Source organism: Columba livia, chromosome 2 (genome assembly GCF_036013475.1).
Source record: "Columba livia isolate bColLiv1 breed racing homer chromosome 2, bColLiv1.pat.W.v2, whole genome shotgun sequence".
Lineage (NCBI taxonomy): Eukaryota > Metazoa > Chordata > Aves > Columbiformes > Columbidae > Columba > Columba livia.
The window spans coordinates 63717300-63735509 of NC_088603.1; the positions used below are offsets into that span (position 1 = coordinate 63717300).

At 43.4% G+C, this 18210-nt stretch overlaps 1 protein-coding gene across 3 annotated transcripts in view; it reads left to right on the forward strand.

The window, feature by feature from the left end:
• The first annotated feature begins 13145 nt into the window (after nucleotides 1–13145).
• Nucleotides 13146–18210, forward strand: part of CTDP1 (CTD phosphatase subunit 1) — a 114445-nt gene continuing 109380 nt past the window's right edge. Inside the window, exon 1 of one of the 3 annotated variants that reach the window (XM_065052274.1) lies at nucleotides 13146–13663. In XM_065052274.1, the coding sequence (XP_064908346.1) occupies nucleotides 13341–13663 (323 nt within the window). In that variant the 5' untranslated portion in view covers nucleotides 13146–13340. The remainder of the gene's footprint in view (nucleotides 13664–18210) is intronic. The other 2 variants (XM_065052270.1, XM_065052269.1) reach the window with 2 other exon arrangements.

Consider the following 18210-nt stretch of genomic DNA (forward strand, 5'->3'; position numbering starts at 1 on the left):
AAGCACTTTAATTTTTCAAATAATTTCTGAAATTTTTGTTAAGCAGTTAGTTGGCTCGCTGAAGAGTTGAATCAATTACATTTCTTGACTTTGTAAAAAGCAGCAATCTCCACGATGGATCCTTAAGGTTAGGCAGTGAAACTGACTTATTCTCTGATTATCTTTCTACCTGTCTGGCACTGACAGAGGGAAGACAACCCAGAATGTGGCCTCTGAAGGTCTTCAGTAAATCATGTGCTTAACCTTTAGGTATTACTCCAGTTACTATGGAACAATTTTGAAAAAACAATACAGAAAAGGCAAACATACTTTTGTTCCATTGACTCAAGCATTTGTACGTATGTCACCTCAACATTGACTATTGCAAACTTGTCATTGGATCATTTCATCTGATATTTGTTTTTCATTGTTTAGAGCTTTGAAAGTCTCGGCAAGAAAAATCTTTATCGCAGAAGTAAGCCTTGCCATTCTATCAGTACATGCTGCATGGTATGTTTTGCAAAGATGTGGCTAATGTGGGGGTGGCAGGAAGGGGAAGCAAAGCTGATATTTGTTTCTTTAATTTCTCGCATAGTTCCATCAAAAAAGACATCTTGCTCTAAAGTTTCCCCTGATGTTAATCTCCTAATAGCTTGGTTCGCCTCCACCCCATTGATTCATTGGTCCAATCTTTCTTCAAATTTGAACAAGGGGAAAAAATAAAAGTGTTTTTCCATCTGCAATAGAAATTCCTATGGTGGTTCTCTGCTTTTTACTATCAGAGGCCTATGGGTTAATACTTGATAACAGGGAAGAGGTAGGTATTTGTCTCCTGCCTGGAGAGAAATTCTTTGCCTCTTTGCCAGGGAAAACATCTGATCCTGTTGCAATGATTTTTCTTTTAATTGGAATGCAAAGATCTTATCTTTTTATTACTCCTTTATAGTTGATAATCACTCCACTCGCTCACTCTCCACAAATGTCCAGCTTATATATACAGCTGGGGAAGCAGTTCATTTTTCCTCCTTTTTGGCTTTAATCATTTGCCTAACAACTGAATTGTGCCAGAGTGGTTCATATATCCCTTCCTGCGCTGCAGTCTCTTGCTCAGATGCCTGGTCTGTGTCTGTCTTTCTCTAATTTTCAGGCACGGGTCAGCCCAGCGACTGCTTCTTGCTCTAATAACTGCCTGAGGTGTGGGAGACCACTTTATGGGAATTCAGTCACACAGGCCTATGCAAAAATAACAGTAAATGAGAAATTTGCAGTGAAAGGGAAACATTGCATGCAAGTCATACGCCCACTACTCTCTTAATTTAGTTTCTTTGTGGCTTTGCGTTGCCATACATTCTGTAATGTCAGATAGTGCGTGGGGAAGAGACTGCTATGGAAATACATATTATCACCATCCGGAATCAAAATACTTCCCTGTGCCACAGGGGTTTTGTGAAGCTTAATTCCTTACAGGCTGTGTGATATGCTCAGGGTCTGTGTAGCTGTGAACTTGCAGTGTCTTTTTTTTAGGATACAGCATCTTGAAACATATGACATTATCAGCTGCACCACAAAAGGTCTGGTTTGAAGGGTTACTGCAGTTGCACACAAATGTATTCTTTATGACTATGCGTTACTGTTTTCTATATATGAAAGAAGAAAACCTTAATTATATTTCATCTGAAAAAGAAGGGGAAAGCTTTTCTATAGTTTATGGTGAACAGGTACATGTTTCTCCTCAGTTCTATTTAGACAACACAGCCACACCTCAGCCACATCACATACTACATAAAGATTCTTCTTTTTACACACAAAGGAGATTTACCTGAAGTTACCCTACAAAGAAAATTACCAGATTTCAGAAATGTTACTGATAGGGGCTGAAATCTAAGACCGACACTCAATGTAAGAGTAGTACTTCTCTCAGATAAAGCTGAGACTGCCGGGTGTTACTAGCTATGGAAAACGTACTTTTCCTCCAATAAGTCTTCCAGTGTAGACTCCCACTGCCCACAGGTTGGTTGTGGAGGCAGCAAGATCATATCAGTCATCTCAGAAACCTTCTGAAACATAAACCTGTCCTTTATTGGGAAGGGAAGAAAATAGAAGTGCTGCTCTGCTGCATTTATGTGGAGCCTTTATTACACCTCAAGCAGCACTGCTGAACTGTATGTTTGTTTATCTGTCAGTGGACTACTGGGACTACTAGACACATGCACATAAGCTTTAAAAAAGTAGCAACAGTGACAGGCTGCTGCCACTTGAACAACCCTTTAGCTTTTATTTATCAAACTACCTGTCTCTGGCAGCAGTCTGAGCAAATAGGTGAACATTGCCCACACCAAATTGTATGTCTTGGAGCTTATGCTTGATGATAACAGAAGTAGCAGAGTTCAGAGCTGAGAGTGCCCAGCTGTCACTTCTCTGCATTAAAAATGAGGCCTAACACCTCTCCTTGCTCAGTAACTGGGATGATGGAGTGAAGAAACCACAGGGCTGCCAGTCCCAAGGATTAAATATCATAAAGCAGGTCCCCGGCATTCAAAGCACTGTCCTAGAGATGATGGATTTACAAACCAAATATGTCTTTATGTTTTTGAGCCAGAGAGTTCATACTTTCAACTCTTCGTTGAACTGTGAAGTTTTTTAGTGACAAACAAGGTTCTCATATAATCATAGTACCTGTGAAATTATGTCAGTTGTTGATACAGCATTCAGTCTCCTGGAGCTCACCTGCATAGTCTTTTCATAGAGATTTAGCTATGCAGTCAGTGCAATTCACTAGCATGTACACATGCATCAGTACGAAGTCAGGTGTATGGGTGTGTTTCAGTAGCAGTTCAAAGCAGGACACATTGTTTAAATCCTGCGTTGCCTTTGGTATTAATAGAGCCCTGATGATACTTTACTGTATTGCATCCTGAGAGAAATGTGACGGGGCAAGCTACGCCATCAACATTTTGCTGTGAATGCCATACCAGAAAATAGCACTTGTGGTGGCAAGTCAGTTGAATCAACAACCAGTGGAGCCCAGGCCTGAAATGTTTCTCCAGCTTTGCCATCACATCAACCAGCCGGGGCACGAGGCGTGGCTCCTTGCCGCCTCCTCTTGCTGGTGCTGGTACCCAAGCTGCAAGCCAGACGAGGGAAGTAATCAAATTAAAAACTATCTGGTTTTGTCAGGTACATTTTCAGACAAAACAAATTTGCTGATTTGCCTCACCCAAAAGAAAATTAAAGTATAAAGCTGGAGAAAGAGGAGGAAGGCTGAACTAAGCTTCTGGCAGCTGCATGCAGCTTTTTCAGCAGAACATGCTTTGGGACCACACCAGCAGGGAATGTGCCTTAGCACACAGGCCAAAGAGGCAATTTTAGGACACTAGCTCCCTGAATTCAAAATCTGCTTAGAATACATAATCTAAACGATCTTTGTAATATAAATTGTATACTGGGGAGGTGTGGGGGGAAGGTGTATATTAATTAAACGTATAGTCAGCATAGAAACAAAGCTGAGGTGTGTTTCTGAAATGTAGCATTTATGGCAACTCTTCACATAGAGCAGCAGCAGCAGCAGCATTGTTTTCTCATTGGTTCTGTGTTTTCATAATCCAGCTCTATTTGAAAGGAAACTAGTATATCTCTGTTTTCAAAATGGAAAGAAGCACTACTGGTTTTAATCTTCTGTCTAACTGTGCTGTTACACGTACAAGGCACGTAGGCATACAATAGAAACACAGGTTGCGAAGTAAAATGTTGCACTGCCATCCTGTGGTAAATGTTAGGAAAACATTAGGTTGTCTGGCTCATAGATAGGGGGTTATCCTCTCTGAAATGTGGAGGCTTCGCAACAGAAATAGGAACAGCTCAAGGACTAGGAGTTATGCCGACTGTTACTCCCAGAAGCAGAGAGTAGAACCCCAAATGTCATGATTTTGCATTATTCCTTTTGCAATGTGGTATCTTGTAGAGACCTTTCAGAAGGTGACCAGTCCATCCCCAAGGATATAGGTTCTTAAAAGAAAAGTCAAATATTCTGGGTGAGCAAAAAGTTAATAGCAGCTACAACATGGCAGGCCAGCTGAGGTAAGTGCAGACAGGCTCATTCTCAGGAATCACTGCGAACTTGATACAATTTCTAAAAAGCAGTCTGGGGACTACTTTGGGGGATTACTTTGGCATATGAAAAGTATAGTGAAGTTCACTTGTAAATAGGTCATAAATTCCTGCTTACTGGCTAAATGGATTTTTTTCCAGTGAATCACCACTAGGCTTAAAAAGAAAAAAGGGATAAGTCAAAAGGGCACAAAGTCAGTCAACAAGGGAAAGAGGAAAAAGGAGATGTCATGCAAATAACGTGAAAAATACGGAGCTGAAAAGCAAAATGTTCACCAGAGTCTGAGTTGTAATTAAATTCTGTGCAAGGATGGTTCTGACTTGTGCTCTCACACCTGCAACTTGTTTTTCTACTAGACTAGTAGACTAGTTTTCCTACTATAAAAATGTGGGTTTAGTATACTGAACAATACCCCCACCCCAGACATACACCCTATTCACCTACATTTCTAAGACAGAAGCATTTTTGTCAAACTGAGATGCACACACTTGGCCAAAACCCAGTGACAGAGTACCCCAGCATACTGTGGCTTCTTAGTTCTTATTGTGTATCCTTCAGGGGACTATTCTTGTGAATTACTCCATATGCTATGACTATGCTAATTGAGAGCTGTCCTTTCTACCTGTGTAATGCATCAAATGGTGTAAGAAACTGGCACCTGGAACAGCGAGGATTCTGATTGAAGCTCCTTCATGGATCATCATTAAGACCTTCTCTCCTTTGCTTTAAAACTGCCCATCAGCAGTATCAGGGTGAGTCCAAATTTTGCCTTCATGAGGCAGAATACAAAAATATCTGTCCTGCAAATTAATCCTGAAATAATGGAAAAGAAAAACCTCAGCACCATCCATACAGTAAATTTTCATGTAAAGGATGAAAATTATTTAGCTCTCGGTTTGTGCAGACACTCACATTGTTTCTGTGTGTCTCACTCTGTGATTATAGGTTTCTTAGTAATGCACATGGAACTCCACTTTCACCAGTTCAGACGCTCATGACTAATGCCACTCCCATAATTTATGGTTTGTACGATCAGCTTAGGAAGCTACCACGCTTGTCTCTTATGCTAACACAGTATACAGTATGTCTTCTTTGATCATTTATGTGGTTGTACCATCTTCCTCCTTCTGCTTCAGATGTACTTGTTTTCATCACTGCTCTGAAAAAAAAACGATGTTTGCCTCACCCTGCTCTCACCTGCTAATGACTTCTATCTCCACGTACATCTTTCCTCAGCAAGGCACCAGACCAAGTTTTTTTTTTGGTCACTTCGATAAGCAGCTCCATTCTTGATTGCTTTTGTTTCAGCTTATCTTCTTTGCAGTGCTATGATTTTTCTCTTTGATTAAAAATCACTGCTGACAGCCTCTTCCTTCCCCCCCTACATTCCTGCCTGGTCTTCTGAACTTTTCCTGATCCACCATAAGCAGGAAAGTATTACCTTAAGTGCTCTTTTGAACTTTGAATCGTAAGATTACATTTTATCTGTGCAGATGAAATGACACACTTTTCATTTCCCAGTTGAGTTGGGTTTTCCCCCATTCCTCTAAATAGTATTTGTTTCCTGTTTAAGTAAGAGTTGTCATATTCAGTACTTTGCAACAACATTTCTCTTAATGGACCACTCTGCTTGAAGGGGACTATAGAGAAGTGTCTGTCACCCCAGGCTGGGGGAGCCATCTGGTGGGGACAGTACACAGTACCACCCACCCGGCCTGTTGCCAAAGGGGGATCCAAACCCCCCATTTTTACCTTGGGCTGGAGACTTATGGCAGTGGGAAGGGAAAGGGGGAAAGCAAAGGGCAAAAAGTTTGGTCTGATAAAAACTTAAAACAAACAAGCAAACAAAACATTTTAGTCTTCCAGAAAGTGAAGGACAGAGTAAAAAGCTTTGGTCTGAATAAAGTTTTCACACAAGTCCAGTAAGAAGAGCACACATTTCATTATGGCAGGGCTTTTTGGCTGTTTGCTTATTTTCCTTGCTACACATTTTCCAGTGGTGGTGAGACAAAAAAGTGTCACATTTGTAAGTTATTTAGACAGCAAAGGGTCTTTCTTAATTACTATCCATGGATCTGTCAGCACCAAAAGCCTGCAGAGCACATGCTGGAAGTCACCGCTCTAAAGTTTTGCTTCAGTTATAAAAATTGCCTGTTCTGTCTGGTTGATGGCCAGGTCTGGAGCTTGAATGAACTTCTGTTGTGATGGCACAGGAATCTCCCTCATCAGCTTCTCTTCTGAAATGAAAACGTTTAGACATGTTCTCCTCTGCAGAGGAGGGAAGGGATGTGAAGTTGTACGCATCTCTGCCAAGGAAAGGGAGAAGTGTTGACTGATGCTTCTGAGTCGTGCATTTCAAAACTATGCAAGCTTCAAGATGCAAAGCGGGACTGTGAAGGCACTGCAGGAGTTGCCCCAACAAAGTAAATAATGGTTTACTTTATGAGTAAGGACAACTACCTGTAGGGTTTTCAAGGGTAAGACCAAAAGGATGTGTCTGTGCTGGGGTATGTATGGGTGGCCAGCCACACTCATGAAGGTGCATGTGGTAATCTCTTGTGCAGATGACCTGGCATGAGCCAGTTTGTAGACTGCTTTACAGAAAAATGTCCATGCAAAAGTATTTGCACTGCTGAAAAGACACCTGTGCACACCCATCAGTGCATAACTAATCTCACTTGTGGAGAAGGAGCTGTGGGGAAAATGTGACTAACTTTCACAGATTTCTTTCCTTTTTTTTTTCAGGTTGCCCAAGAAAAACATAAATTGAGAAGCTAAATTAGTCTCTGCTATATTTCCACTGAGGAGCACAGAGCTTTTCCAAAGATATTTTCTGGGAGAAAGGAAAAAAAAATATCTCCTAACAGAGCATGAAGATTGCATTTTCAAACACAAGGAGAAAGGTGATGTAGAAATTGGTGACAGTGCAATTTAAACTACCTGCTAATCGATTACTGTGAAGAATTTTCATAGTCTTCTTTTGAAGGCAATTGCCAACACTGTGATAGTTCAGTGCGAGTGGGATCGAGCCCCAGATATGCATTTTATTGTATTCTGTGTGTTAAATCACTCCTTGAGTTACTTCTGTAAAAGCCAGCAGAAACCCTGGCAGAAGGTCCTTGGCTGAGAAGTCAAGAGGCTACAAACAGGAAAGGTTTGCCACAATAGAAAATACCCAAACCCCTTTCACATGGGGAGCTCATGTACAGCACAAGTTGCTCTAGTTTCTGATGGTAAATCCTGCCGGCTTTTGAGGAGGGTAAATCTTCCCTTCCTACTGAAAACGCTCTAAACTAGGATGAGGTTATTTCACTTCCCCGAGTGAAATCTGCCACTGGTTATCACAGTGGATCCAATGAGGTGTCTGGGCACAGAAGAGCTGTGAGAGGTTTTGAATGTCTCCATACTTTGTTTTAATGTTGAAATGTGATACTGCCTTTCAGACTTCTTGCACTTAAGGATTATGTATAAATAGCTATAAACTCCCTGCCACAAGGACTTGCCAATCTGTGACTCTTACACAACTTTTGCATCACTTCTGATTAGTTCAGATGCAGCTCTCATAATAACATTACATCATGTAATTGGCAAGAGGACTGTCTAGCACCAGGATGGCGGGTCCATTCAAATCCCCAGCCATGGAGGAAAGCTGGGAACGGCTTTGCCCGGCCACCCCACGCTGCAGCTGCACATCCAGGCTTTTTGGGGCTGGAGCAGTGTCTGTGGATCAGCAGTGAGCTGTTGTCATGTCCTGCCTGAAAACCACCCCACAGCTCTCCTGGGAGAGGTGAGGTGTACAGCGTGCGCTCTTGCCCATTTGCAGATCTCTGTAAACTGCTTGTAGACTTTGGGAGGTTGGCCACCTCGTGCTCTACAGCCTTCCAAAAATTACCATGGAACAGGTATTAGTGTAGATTAAGTATACTGTGGTGGGTTTACAGCACCAAAGTCATCAGTCTGAATAGAAAAATACTCAGCCAAGTCACCTTTAAGAGGCATTATATTATGAATTTTTATTTTTCATTAAAATAAGAACACCCAAAGCGGGGTAATATGTATTTTATTTTAAAAGAAGTTTTAGCTAAGCATGTTTCAACCTTAAGTAAATTAACTGCAAATCATTTATTTTATCTCATTGGAAGTCAGTTGTACTGATGCATGTATTTTTTAAAATCCATCAATTTCAAGAAATGCTTCACCACAAGGCTGTATCTACCACCTCAATGCTTTCACTCAACAGTTACATGAAGCTGATATCTCCAGCATATGCTTTTGTTCCTACCACGTATTCAAATACGAAGGTGTGGCTAAAGTCCGATGTCCTTTTCGAGGGGAAGACTGGGAAAAACATCTGTCTCTTGATGGAAGCCATCTGGTAGAACCAGACATGAAGTCAAGCATTTTAACACAGTGTATTCCTTATAATTATAACTTGCTTAACTACAGATTCTTCCCCTAATGTTCTCATCACACACACCATCTCAGGGATTTTTCCTTGCACCTATGCAGGATTGATCGGTGTAATTATTTTGTAAAGCTTTGTCTCAGTACAAAGTAACCAGAAAGAATAATAATAATTATGTAGATTTCTGTTGTTATTCTCCCAGCTGAGCTTTTCATCTGTACAATTACAGGTGCAGAGAAAATCACAAAATAGTTTCTGCAGAAGAAGGGGCTGTAGAGGCTTTTTGGGATCAGCAGTACTGTAGAAGCTGTGGCACACCCTTAGTTTTTTCCAGACATAAGACTTAACGTATCAGAGTTGGTAAGGCGAGGCAAGCTCTTCGTACTTCATTTCTTACCTGTAACATTGCCAATTGTAGCCCTATGTGGCCATGCACTGTCAGACTTCAGTCATTTAATTCTTACATGCACCAAACCTGCTACTGAGGAATCAAATATTGTCTATCAGTGTCCATCCAAGAAGGTCTGGTAGGACAGATATGATGTTGAAATATATAAAAGTTGTGTGATTGGCCAGCTTTCAAGAAAACGTCAGGTGTTCAGAAAACTGCATGACCTTAAACATACATCTTTGGGTGAAGGAGATTAGCAGGCAAAACAAAAACAGAATAACCATTGGTTTGAGTTATTTGTAGGGCAAACAAAGCCACATCATTTTTATGACACGGTTCTGCTCTGCTGCCAGGACTATCATCTCCACATACAATAAGGGGACATTCAGTATCAACAAATACAGTTTGCTTAACTGAGCTAACATTCAAACACAGGGCAAGTTTACACCCAGGGAATCCTGAGAAAATGTGCAGTCCTTTCTGGCCTCCTTAAAGAGGTTATTCCCTATGGCAGGGGAAAAAAAAAAAAAAAAAAAAAAGATATTGCATGAATACAAAGCTGGGCCCTGCTGCTACACATTATGCTAGGAGTGTCCTGTCACTAGTTACCCACTCACTAGTGGTTTGCCCAGGGGTCAATATTGGGGCCATCACTGTTTAACATCTTCATTAATGACTTTGATGATGGGGCAGAGTGCACGTTCAGCAAGTTTGCAGGGGATACAAAGCTGGAACGAAAGCATGACAGATGACAGGCTGAATGGTTGTGCTGCAATCCAGAGGGACTTTGACAACCTGGAGAAATGGGCAGAGAGGAACCTCATGAAGTTCATGAAAATGAAATGTAAAGTCCTGCAGCTCGGGAGGAACAACCTCACACACCAGGACAGGCTGGAGGTCAAGTGTCTGGAAAGGAGCACTGCAGCAAAGGCCTTGGAGACCCTGGTGGACACCACGTTCACCATGAACCAGCAAATGTAATCCTTGCACCAAAGAAGGCAACAGCATCCCACGCAGCACTAGGTTCCAGGGAGGTGTTGCTTCTCCTGTGCTCTGCACTAGTGATACCACACAGGGTGTGCTGGGTCTAGTACAAGAGAAACATAGACACACTAGAGTAAGGGCCACAAACATTATTAAAGGGCTTGGAGCACCTATCACACGAGAAGAGGCTGAGAAAGCTGGGTCTGTTCAGCCTGGAGAAGGCTCCAGAGGGATTTTACCAATGTATGAACATCTGATGGAGATAGGGGAGGGCTGACAAAGAAGACAGAGCCAGACTCTTGTCAGTGGTGCCCTGTGAAGGGACAAGAGGCAACAGGCACAAAGTGAAACAGAGCAAATTCCACTTAAACACAAGTAGAAGTTTTTTTCACTGTAAGGTTGGTTGAACACTGGCAGAGGCTGCTCAGAGAGGCTGTAGAGTCTCCAACCCTGGAGATATTCAAAACCCAACTGGACATAGTCCTGAGCAACCTGCTAGTTGCCCTGCTTTGAGCTGGAGAGTTTGGACTACCTGATCTCCAGAGGTCCATTCCCACCTCAGCTATTGTTTCAGCCTTTCCTTGACTACCATGACCACCACTCTTGATGGAACATGGCTTTGCTAGACCTGGAAATCTGTTAAAGTTTTAACAATAGGGAAATTCTTGATGAATTCTCCTGCTCTTTGAGGCTATCTCTTTTTCTTCACACTCTTGAAGCAGGCTGCAGCCTACTGCCCCTGAGCAGAACATTATCAATCCAACTCATAAAAGAAAGAAGCCTGGGTGCAAGCTAAAAAAACTGGTCAGATGAGAACTGAGGAGAAATGCTACAAGTCAGCACTTCCTGGTGGAGCTCCACAGTAACCTCGCAAAAGACATGAACATGTGTCTTCAGTGCTGATTATTTTTATTTCATATTAAGAAACAGCAAATAGAGTAACCTATATAGTACAGGGATACTACCAGTTTCCCTGGTGAGAACTGTGTAAACTTGTAATGGAATGAATAGTTTGCAAAAAGGAAACAACTCACCTTTTAGCTTTACTGCATGCACACAATATTAAATGAAAATACCAAGAAAAACTGGGGCCCATGTAGCTACTAACATTCAGTATTCAGTACAAATCCTGTGTTCAGCGTGTAGTCTTATCCTCTACGTATTTTCCACTGATCAAACTCTGTTAATTGCTATAACAACAAAATTTCTTAGAAGTAAATTCCTCTGATAACGGCAAGGCAGTATTTCCCCCCCGACACCCAGGACAGAGTATGTACACTTTCTAAAAACTGTGGCTGAAGGCACTTAACTTGGACAAGAACTTTGGAGCAGAAAAAGAACAAGCAAATACCATTCTCTTAAGCAGTGTCCAAATGCCTTTACCATGCAACTGAACTGTTCCTCTCACAGTTCCTTAGTCTAATTTATAACATACCTTCTACCTTCTGTAGCAAATGAATGGACTACACAGTCAACAGCCTTCTTTACTATGTAACCTTGAAGCTTCCCAAAAAGCAGCTCCCTTCAGTTCACTGTATGAGAAAGGGATCTAGAAAACATATATGATCACACAATGTGTCATTATCCCTGTATACAAGGCGCTGATAAAAGATGCACAGCAACTTTCATTCAAGAATTTCCCTGTCTCTGGTTGTTGGTGATGATGGCTACCTCACAACTCAATCTTGTAATGAAGTTCACAGCAACGTTTTGCAGGCCAAATTCCCAACCAGTCCACACTGGTTTTGTTTTATGGTATCTCTACTGACAGGTTAGGAGGAAAAACCTCAGAAGAATATGATTGCCTATAGTCTGTGTGCTGTCAGGCTTCTCCCTGCCAAAGTCCTGGCTGCTAACAAGTCAGTCAAACATCCTCTGGAAAGAACCTCTGTGAAGCCCCCTGTGCCTCCTGCTATTAGTTTCTGTGCCCAGACATGTTAACTCTTGGAGTGCCCATGACAAACGAAAATTTTGCGTACTTGCTACACAATTGGTAGAGATGTTGGAGTAGTTGTGCATTCCCAGCGTTGTCATCACTTAAAAGAATCTTGTCTGCAATTGCTAACCTAAAGATACGTAAATCCTTTCCGTCTTAGGCCGGTCTACTCATATAACAGAGAATGACTTGCAAAACATCTAATCACGAACTACAGACACTACTGACCTTGCAGCTTTAGACAATTTGAAGCCTGCACTATTAATTGAGTCTTGCTTTAACACATATCTCCAGACCGTAAGATAAAGTGTCATTCAGCTGAACATAGCTCATTATACGCTAGAAGGATTATGTAATGCAATATGCAAATGTATAACCAATTGGTTCTTTAGGGTGTGAATGCAGTGATAAGATTCTGCATATAATGCCTTTTGCTTTTCTTGCTGGCATGCTGGCTTTATTCCAGCACCCAGAGTTACACAACTCTGTAAATAAATATCTCGCCTCTGTGTGTTAAATTTGACCCATTTGTACGCACACCGCGTAAGCAACCCTGGTTTTGGGACACCACCAGAGATGCTTCCAGCATCCCGAGCCTCCTCGGCACGCTGCAGGCCGCTGGGCACCTCGCACGAGGGCTCCTTCCCCGCCATGCGGCTGAGGTGACGGCTGCACTCCGGGCGCTGCCTGCAGCTGGGGGCGCCGCGCCCGCGACCTCTGCCGGTGGAGCCGCGCACAGCCTCACCGGCACCTCCGGCCTCGGTCCCCACGGCCCTGCGGAGAGCAGCGGGGCCGCCCGTGCCGGGGTTTCCCCGCGCAGGGACAGGCAGCACGTGCTCCCACTTGCGTGCCCCTGAGCCCGGGGCCGCTCCCCCGCCCTGCCCGCCCAACGCACCAGGGGACGCGCCTAGAGGCCGTGGCCCCCGCTCGGGGAAGGCTACGCCGAGCGGCGACTCGCTTCCTCCCGGCCTCCTTCTCCTGGGACCCGGGAGAAAGCGGAAGGCACCACGAAACTGCCGCGGGCTCCGCGGCGGCCGGTCCCCAAGGAGCAGCTGGGCGGCCGGCGCCGCCGCGTTTCCCGCTCCGAGGCCCGAGGCCCAGAACCACAGCTCCCAGCGTGCCCCGCGCCGCCCCGGGGCTGGCAGGCCGACTCGCGCGCCGCCTGCAGGGAGCAGTAGTTCTCTCTCGCGCGACCCTGCATCTGGCGCGCGCGAAGCCGGAAACGTGCTTAGAGTGGGGGAGGGGCGCGCCGCTCTCCCGGGGCCGGAGCGGGTCGGCGCGAGCAGGGGCCACCGCCATCCCCCCCCCCCTCAAGGGCGCGCTGGGTGCGCCTGTGCCTTTAAGCCCGGCCGGACGCCCGGTGCCCCGCGCCTGCGCAGAAGGGTCGTGACCTCGCTGCCTGTTGGCGCCTCTGGTGACTATTGGGGCGTCCCCACTCCCGTCCCCCGCCTGAACGGCAGCGCCAGGCTCCGGCCCGCTGCTGGGCCAGCGGCGGCTGCGCGGGCGTTGCCATAGCGACATCCCCCCGGCCGGGACGATGGAGGGGCCGGCAGAGAGGGGCGGCGCGGAAGGCCCGGCGGGGACGATCACGGAGATTCGGGCGCCGGGCCCGCGGCCGCTACGGCTGCTGGAGTGGAAGGTGTCGGTGGGGGCGGCGGTGCAGATCGGGTCGGTGCTGGCGCTGTGCGCTCCGGTGCCGCCCGCCCCCCGCCCCGCCGCCGGCCCCACCACCCCGCCGCCCGCCGCGAGCGGCGCCAGCACCCGGCCGCAGCGGGCCGGCCCGGAGCGCAAGCTGAAAGCGGAGCGGCCCGGCGTGGTGCGGGAGCTGTGTGCGCGGCCCGGACAGGTCATTGCGCCTGGGTGAGTGCGTGGACGGCGGCGGGGGCTGGCGGGGACGCACGGGGGAGCCTGCCCCGGGACGAGGGTTTCGCGCTGCTTCTGAGGGGGCCGGGCTGGGCCTTGCTCCGCTGCCCGCCCTGCGGCGCGTCTGGCCCGGCCCCACGGCGCGGCGGGGAGCGGGTCCCCGCCGGAGCTGTGCTGCCTGCGCCATCAGCGCTCCCCATTCTATCCCTGCCGGCGCGGGGGGCGGGAAGGCGGCGCTGCTCTCCCCGCAGCTCGCAGCGGCTGCAGGCGCCGGCGGGGCGGTGTCCGAGGCTGGGAGCCCTGTCCCCTCCTTATCTCCCTTTCCACGGCGTTTGGTGTAGATCGTCAAGCCTGTGAGCTGAGCATCCCTTCACGTATTGTAGGGTCCTCTGAAATGGCTCTTACTTGCAAACTACTTGGAAATACTTTTTTTTTTTTTTTTTTCCTTTGGTTTGGCAGCTCGCTGTTGGCTTGGTGCAAAACTCGGTCAGAGAGGGTATAAGTTCCTGCTTGATAGAAGGAATTTTAATGGGAATCAGCGCTGTGGAAAGACATTTTAAAATTACTAGGTATTATACATATATATTGGCGGCCTAAATGCTTTTAATAATGCAGATTTGTTAGTGTACAAGGCTTCACAAATATGAATGAGATGGTTTAACTTGAACTTTCAGAACAGCAAAGGATTAAATAAAAATATTTTTCTATAGTTAAACAATGGCTTTGCCTTGAAAAGACTGGGTGTTGGTTACTTTTAAATTCTTAAATAAATAGATAGGGTATCTCATATTTCTAGGTTGAATTCGGCTGACAGTTTGCTACCCTGTACTTCAAGCACTTTTTCCTCAACAGGAAACTATTGAAACACAACTTCCTCTGTTTAATGAAAGCAAGTTATTTTCTTTTATTGCAGTTATCTTGATTTGGGTGGGTGCAGCCAGACCTTAACTTTCTTGATTGAAATTCCCTAGTATATGCAAAACATCTGTGTGTGTGTTCTTAAAGGTTCAGGGAAAAAAACCTGATTCTGTTTTTATCTGTTGGTAATGTAAAATGCTACAGAAGAGATAGAAGTTGTGTTTTTCTTGGTACAGACAGTATTATTCTTTCTGAGATAAGACAGTGGGTTTCCTTTTATGCCACATCAGCTCTGCTAGTGCATCTGGTGCAACATGGACAATCTTTTAATATCTGATTTAGAATGAAGATACCCTAAATGCTACGTCAAATTATAAGCATCTTAAAAGTGCAGACTAAAATTTTAAAATACCATATGCATGATGAAATTCATCTTGATAGTGCTGAGTGGAAGGGGAGATAAAGTTATCTTCTTATTTTTTCATTATGTTAGCAAAGCACTTGAGGGGAAAACAAAACAAAAAAGGTTTTAGTTCGTAAATGTAAACAATTTAAAATACACTGGATTTGATGTAGCAGCATTTTAGGTTTAGCTTTACTCAATGTAAACTTTAGAACTTGAATGCGCTAATTCTTATACAGGGCTTTTATTGGAGTTTTTAGTCTTGATTCACTTGATTATAATTAGCAAGTCTTTGCTTTGAGACAACTAGAAGATAAATAGTGTTCTTTATTACTGTTGTTCTTGGCTTCTAAAACACTTGTATTTTATACTTCTAAAAGTTCTTAATATTGACTGTTGCTAGACGTTATACTTCTGGAATTCTGACTTCTCAGTGTGCGTTCTCTGTTACGTGCTATAATGATATTTACTGGGTGAATGTGGAAGAGAATAGGTAGAAGAAGTGTGAAGTAAGCGTAGTAGAGCTGGTCAAGAGTTGGAGACATAACTTCTAAGTGACTAAAGAAAAGCAGTTTTTTGGTGAGCATTTAATCTCCTGTCTGTGTCTTCCTGTTCTGTAGTAATGGTAATATTAACATTGTACTACCTACCTTCAATATATGTTAAGGTTGTGCAGCATTAGAATACAGGTGTGACTATAGTAGGCAACATAGTTGAAATTTATTCAGCATCTCCAGAAGATACACCTTTTAAAATCCAAACTATCCAGAGTGGTAGGTGCCATTTGCTGCCTTCAAAAAAGTGGATTTGATCAGTTCAGCCCTTAATTATCTATTATCCAAAAATATGTGCAAATAAATCTCAGGCACTTAAACGCTATAGAAATACCGTTTCTATTCCAAATATTTTTTCTTTTCATTAGAACATGAAGAACCTAAGTCGAATTATCCTTGTCAATTTGTTAATCACTATTTCTGAAAATAATGACATCTTTTAGCACAAGATGCATTTCTAACCTTTGGCATGAGATGAAATCTTTTGGTATGTGAAAGTAATTTTCCACATATATAGCAACTTAATTTTTTTGTTGTTTGATTACCTACTTTTTTGGTGTTGACAGTGGTGTAAGCTGTCTGCAGGGAATAGGATGGTATGGGGACATGACAGCCCAAGGCAGGCAGGAAGTAGATTTTGCTTATAGTAGCAGAGGTAGGCTTAGCACCAAATGTCAAACTACATCTTGAGAAAGGAAGATATTTGACCTGTTAGGACTGTAAATAGCAGAGATGACAGCAAGCAGTTAATGAAAGATCTTTGATGTTAATGAAGCATAATTTCTATGAGTGGCAGGAACAACAAATGTCAAAACTTCTGCACTGCTCTATGTAATATTAATGCTAGTTACCCATCAAGGTTAATAGTTCTGAAACTGATACAGGTATGTCAGGATTCTGGGTTGGGTCCGTATTTTGTTTTATGTGACTATTTACATAAGAGTTTCTAACATGAAATGATTATCCCTTTTCAAGCCCTACTGATGGGATAGACAACTGAAAGTCTATTGTTTGGTTCATATTAGTAGAGTCTTACAAAATATTTACTACCTGTACATTTAAACTGGGTATCTTTGTGTCTTTCTACATAGCTTTAATAGCTAAAACTTGTGTTCTGCAGAACATAAAGTATGTGAGTGTTGTAATAAAAATATTTTTGAACCTGTCTGGATTCTAGTGAAGCAAAATTTTTATTTCCTCATTTTGGAGAAAATGGGAAAAAGGTGGGGTTTTATTCTCTAATACCGTAGATTTTTAGCATTCTTTTGTATCAAAAACTTGATTATGTATTTTGAAAATGTATCTTCCTTTGGTTACCTAGTATCACAAAGCCTCAGGGCTTAGTTGACTACCCAAGATGAAAGACACTTAGGCCTGGACCCCAATAACTTCCATCTTACAGCCTTCAAGGCAAATAAAATTCTGATGAATTACATTTTATTTTGAAGTGATGGCACTTGTAATAAACTACAGGAAAAACAATTTGCTGTTTCAGTTAGACACAAGTGTTTCCATAATAGCCTGTCAAATATTTAATGAGCTCATTGGAGTCTACAGAAAAACCTAATTGCCAAACACTAAGAATTGTTAAATAACACTTAACAATCCCAGTGTACTACATCTCTCACCTACTTCCTTTTAACCGTTGGATTTTTATTTTTTTTATTTTTTTTTAATAGCATCTGTTTTCACAAAACTTGTAGGAACTTCCTTTTCTAAGAGAATCAAGCTACTCAGTCAGGTTAGGTTGGAAACTGGCATCAGACTCAGAAGTTACCAGTAATGTGGTGGTACCAGCATTCCGTCTGCAGCTCTTCGTGGTGCGGCTTCCTTAGACTGTGGTTTCATGGTTGCTTCAGGCTGATACAAGAGTTGGCTGGAAAGGGTGCTCACACTTTTGTGTGCCTCCAGCTCGCATTGAGGTGGGTGTTGGAAATCATGTAGCTAAAGATGGCTTGGTCTCTTTTTTTCCTTTCCATCCTTGCCACCTGACCTCCTGCAAAATGGTCCATACTGATTAACTCCCTTGTTTTGCTCAGTTGCTGCAACAGGAGTGTAGTGTAGCAGGAAAGGGAGACTGATTTCTCTTTTCAGTAGTAGCCTGTATTTAGATCAAATGGTTGTGTAAATGCCAGTGGTGTCATTAGGGGGATAAAAATGACATGTTGACACCAGGAAATAACATTATTGAGATTGTGTATGTCCCATATGGCATTTTGTATGATGGTCTTTAGTAACACATTACTTTTATCCTTACAAGGCTTCTCCCAAACCATGGGAATTTCTACTCTGAGTTCTTACTACAAGTTGCTTGTCATACTGGGGCTCAAAGACTGCCACTGTGTGAGTGGATGCAGAATCCCATGGGCCAGCAGACAGTGAGGTAGATCATGGGACTATTTTGTGCATCATGTTGTAGAACTACAGGGTGGTTATAGCTTTCTTTAAAAAGTGTGTGTAGATGTCTGTGCTGTAAACTGATTTAACTTTCACCCAAATTGTAGTGGATTTTATTTTATTTCTTGTCTAGTTTCTTTACTGTATTTTTGAGCATTACTTCAATACTAGAGTTGTTTAGAAAACCACTGTCTTTTTCAAAGGCAAATGTGCATGTTAATTGTAAAACATATAGTCTTCTGAAGAGAAAAATGTATGGACAAAAATTCTGACTAGAGGACTAGAATGAGTGACTTGTTATGCTGTGCAATATGTAGCCCTTCAAACTGAAA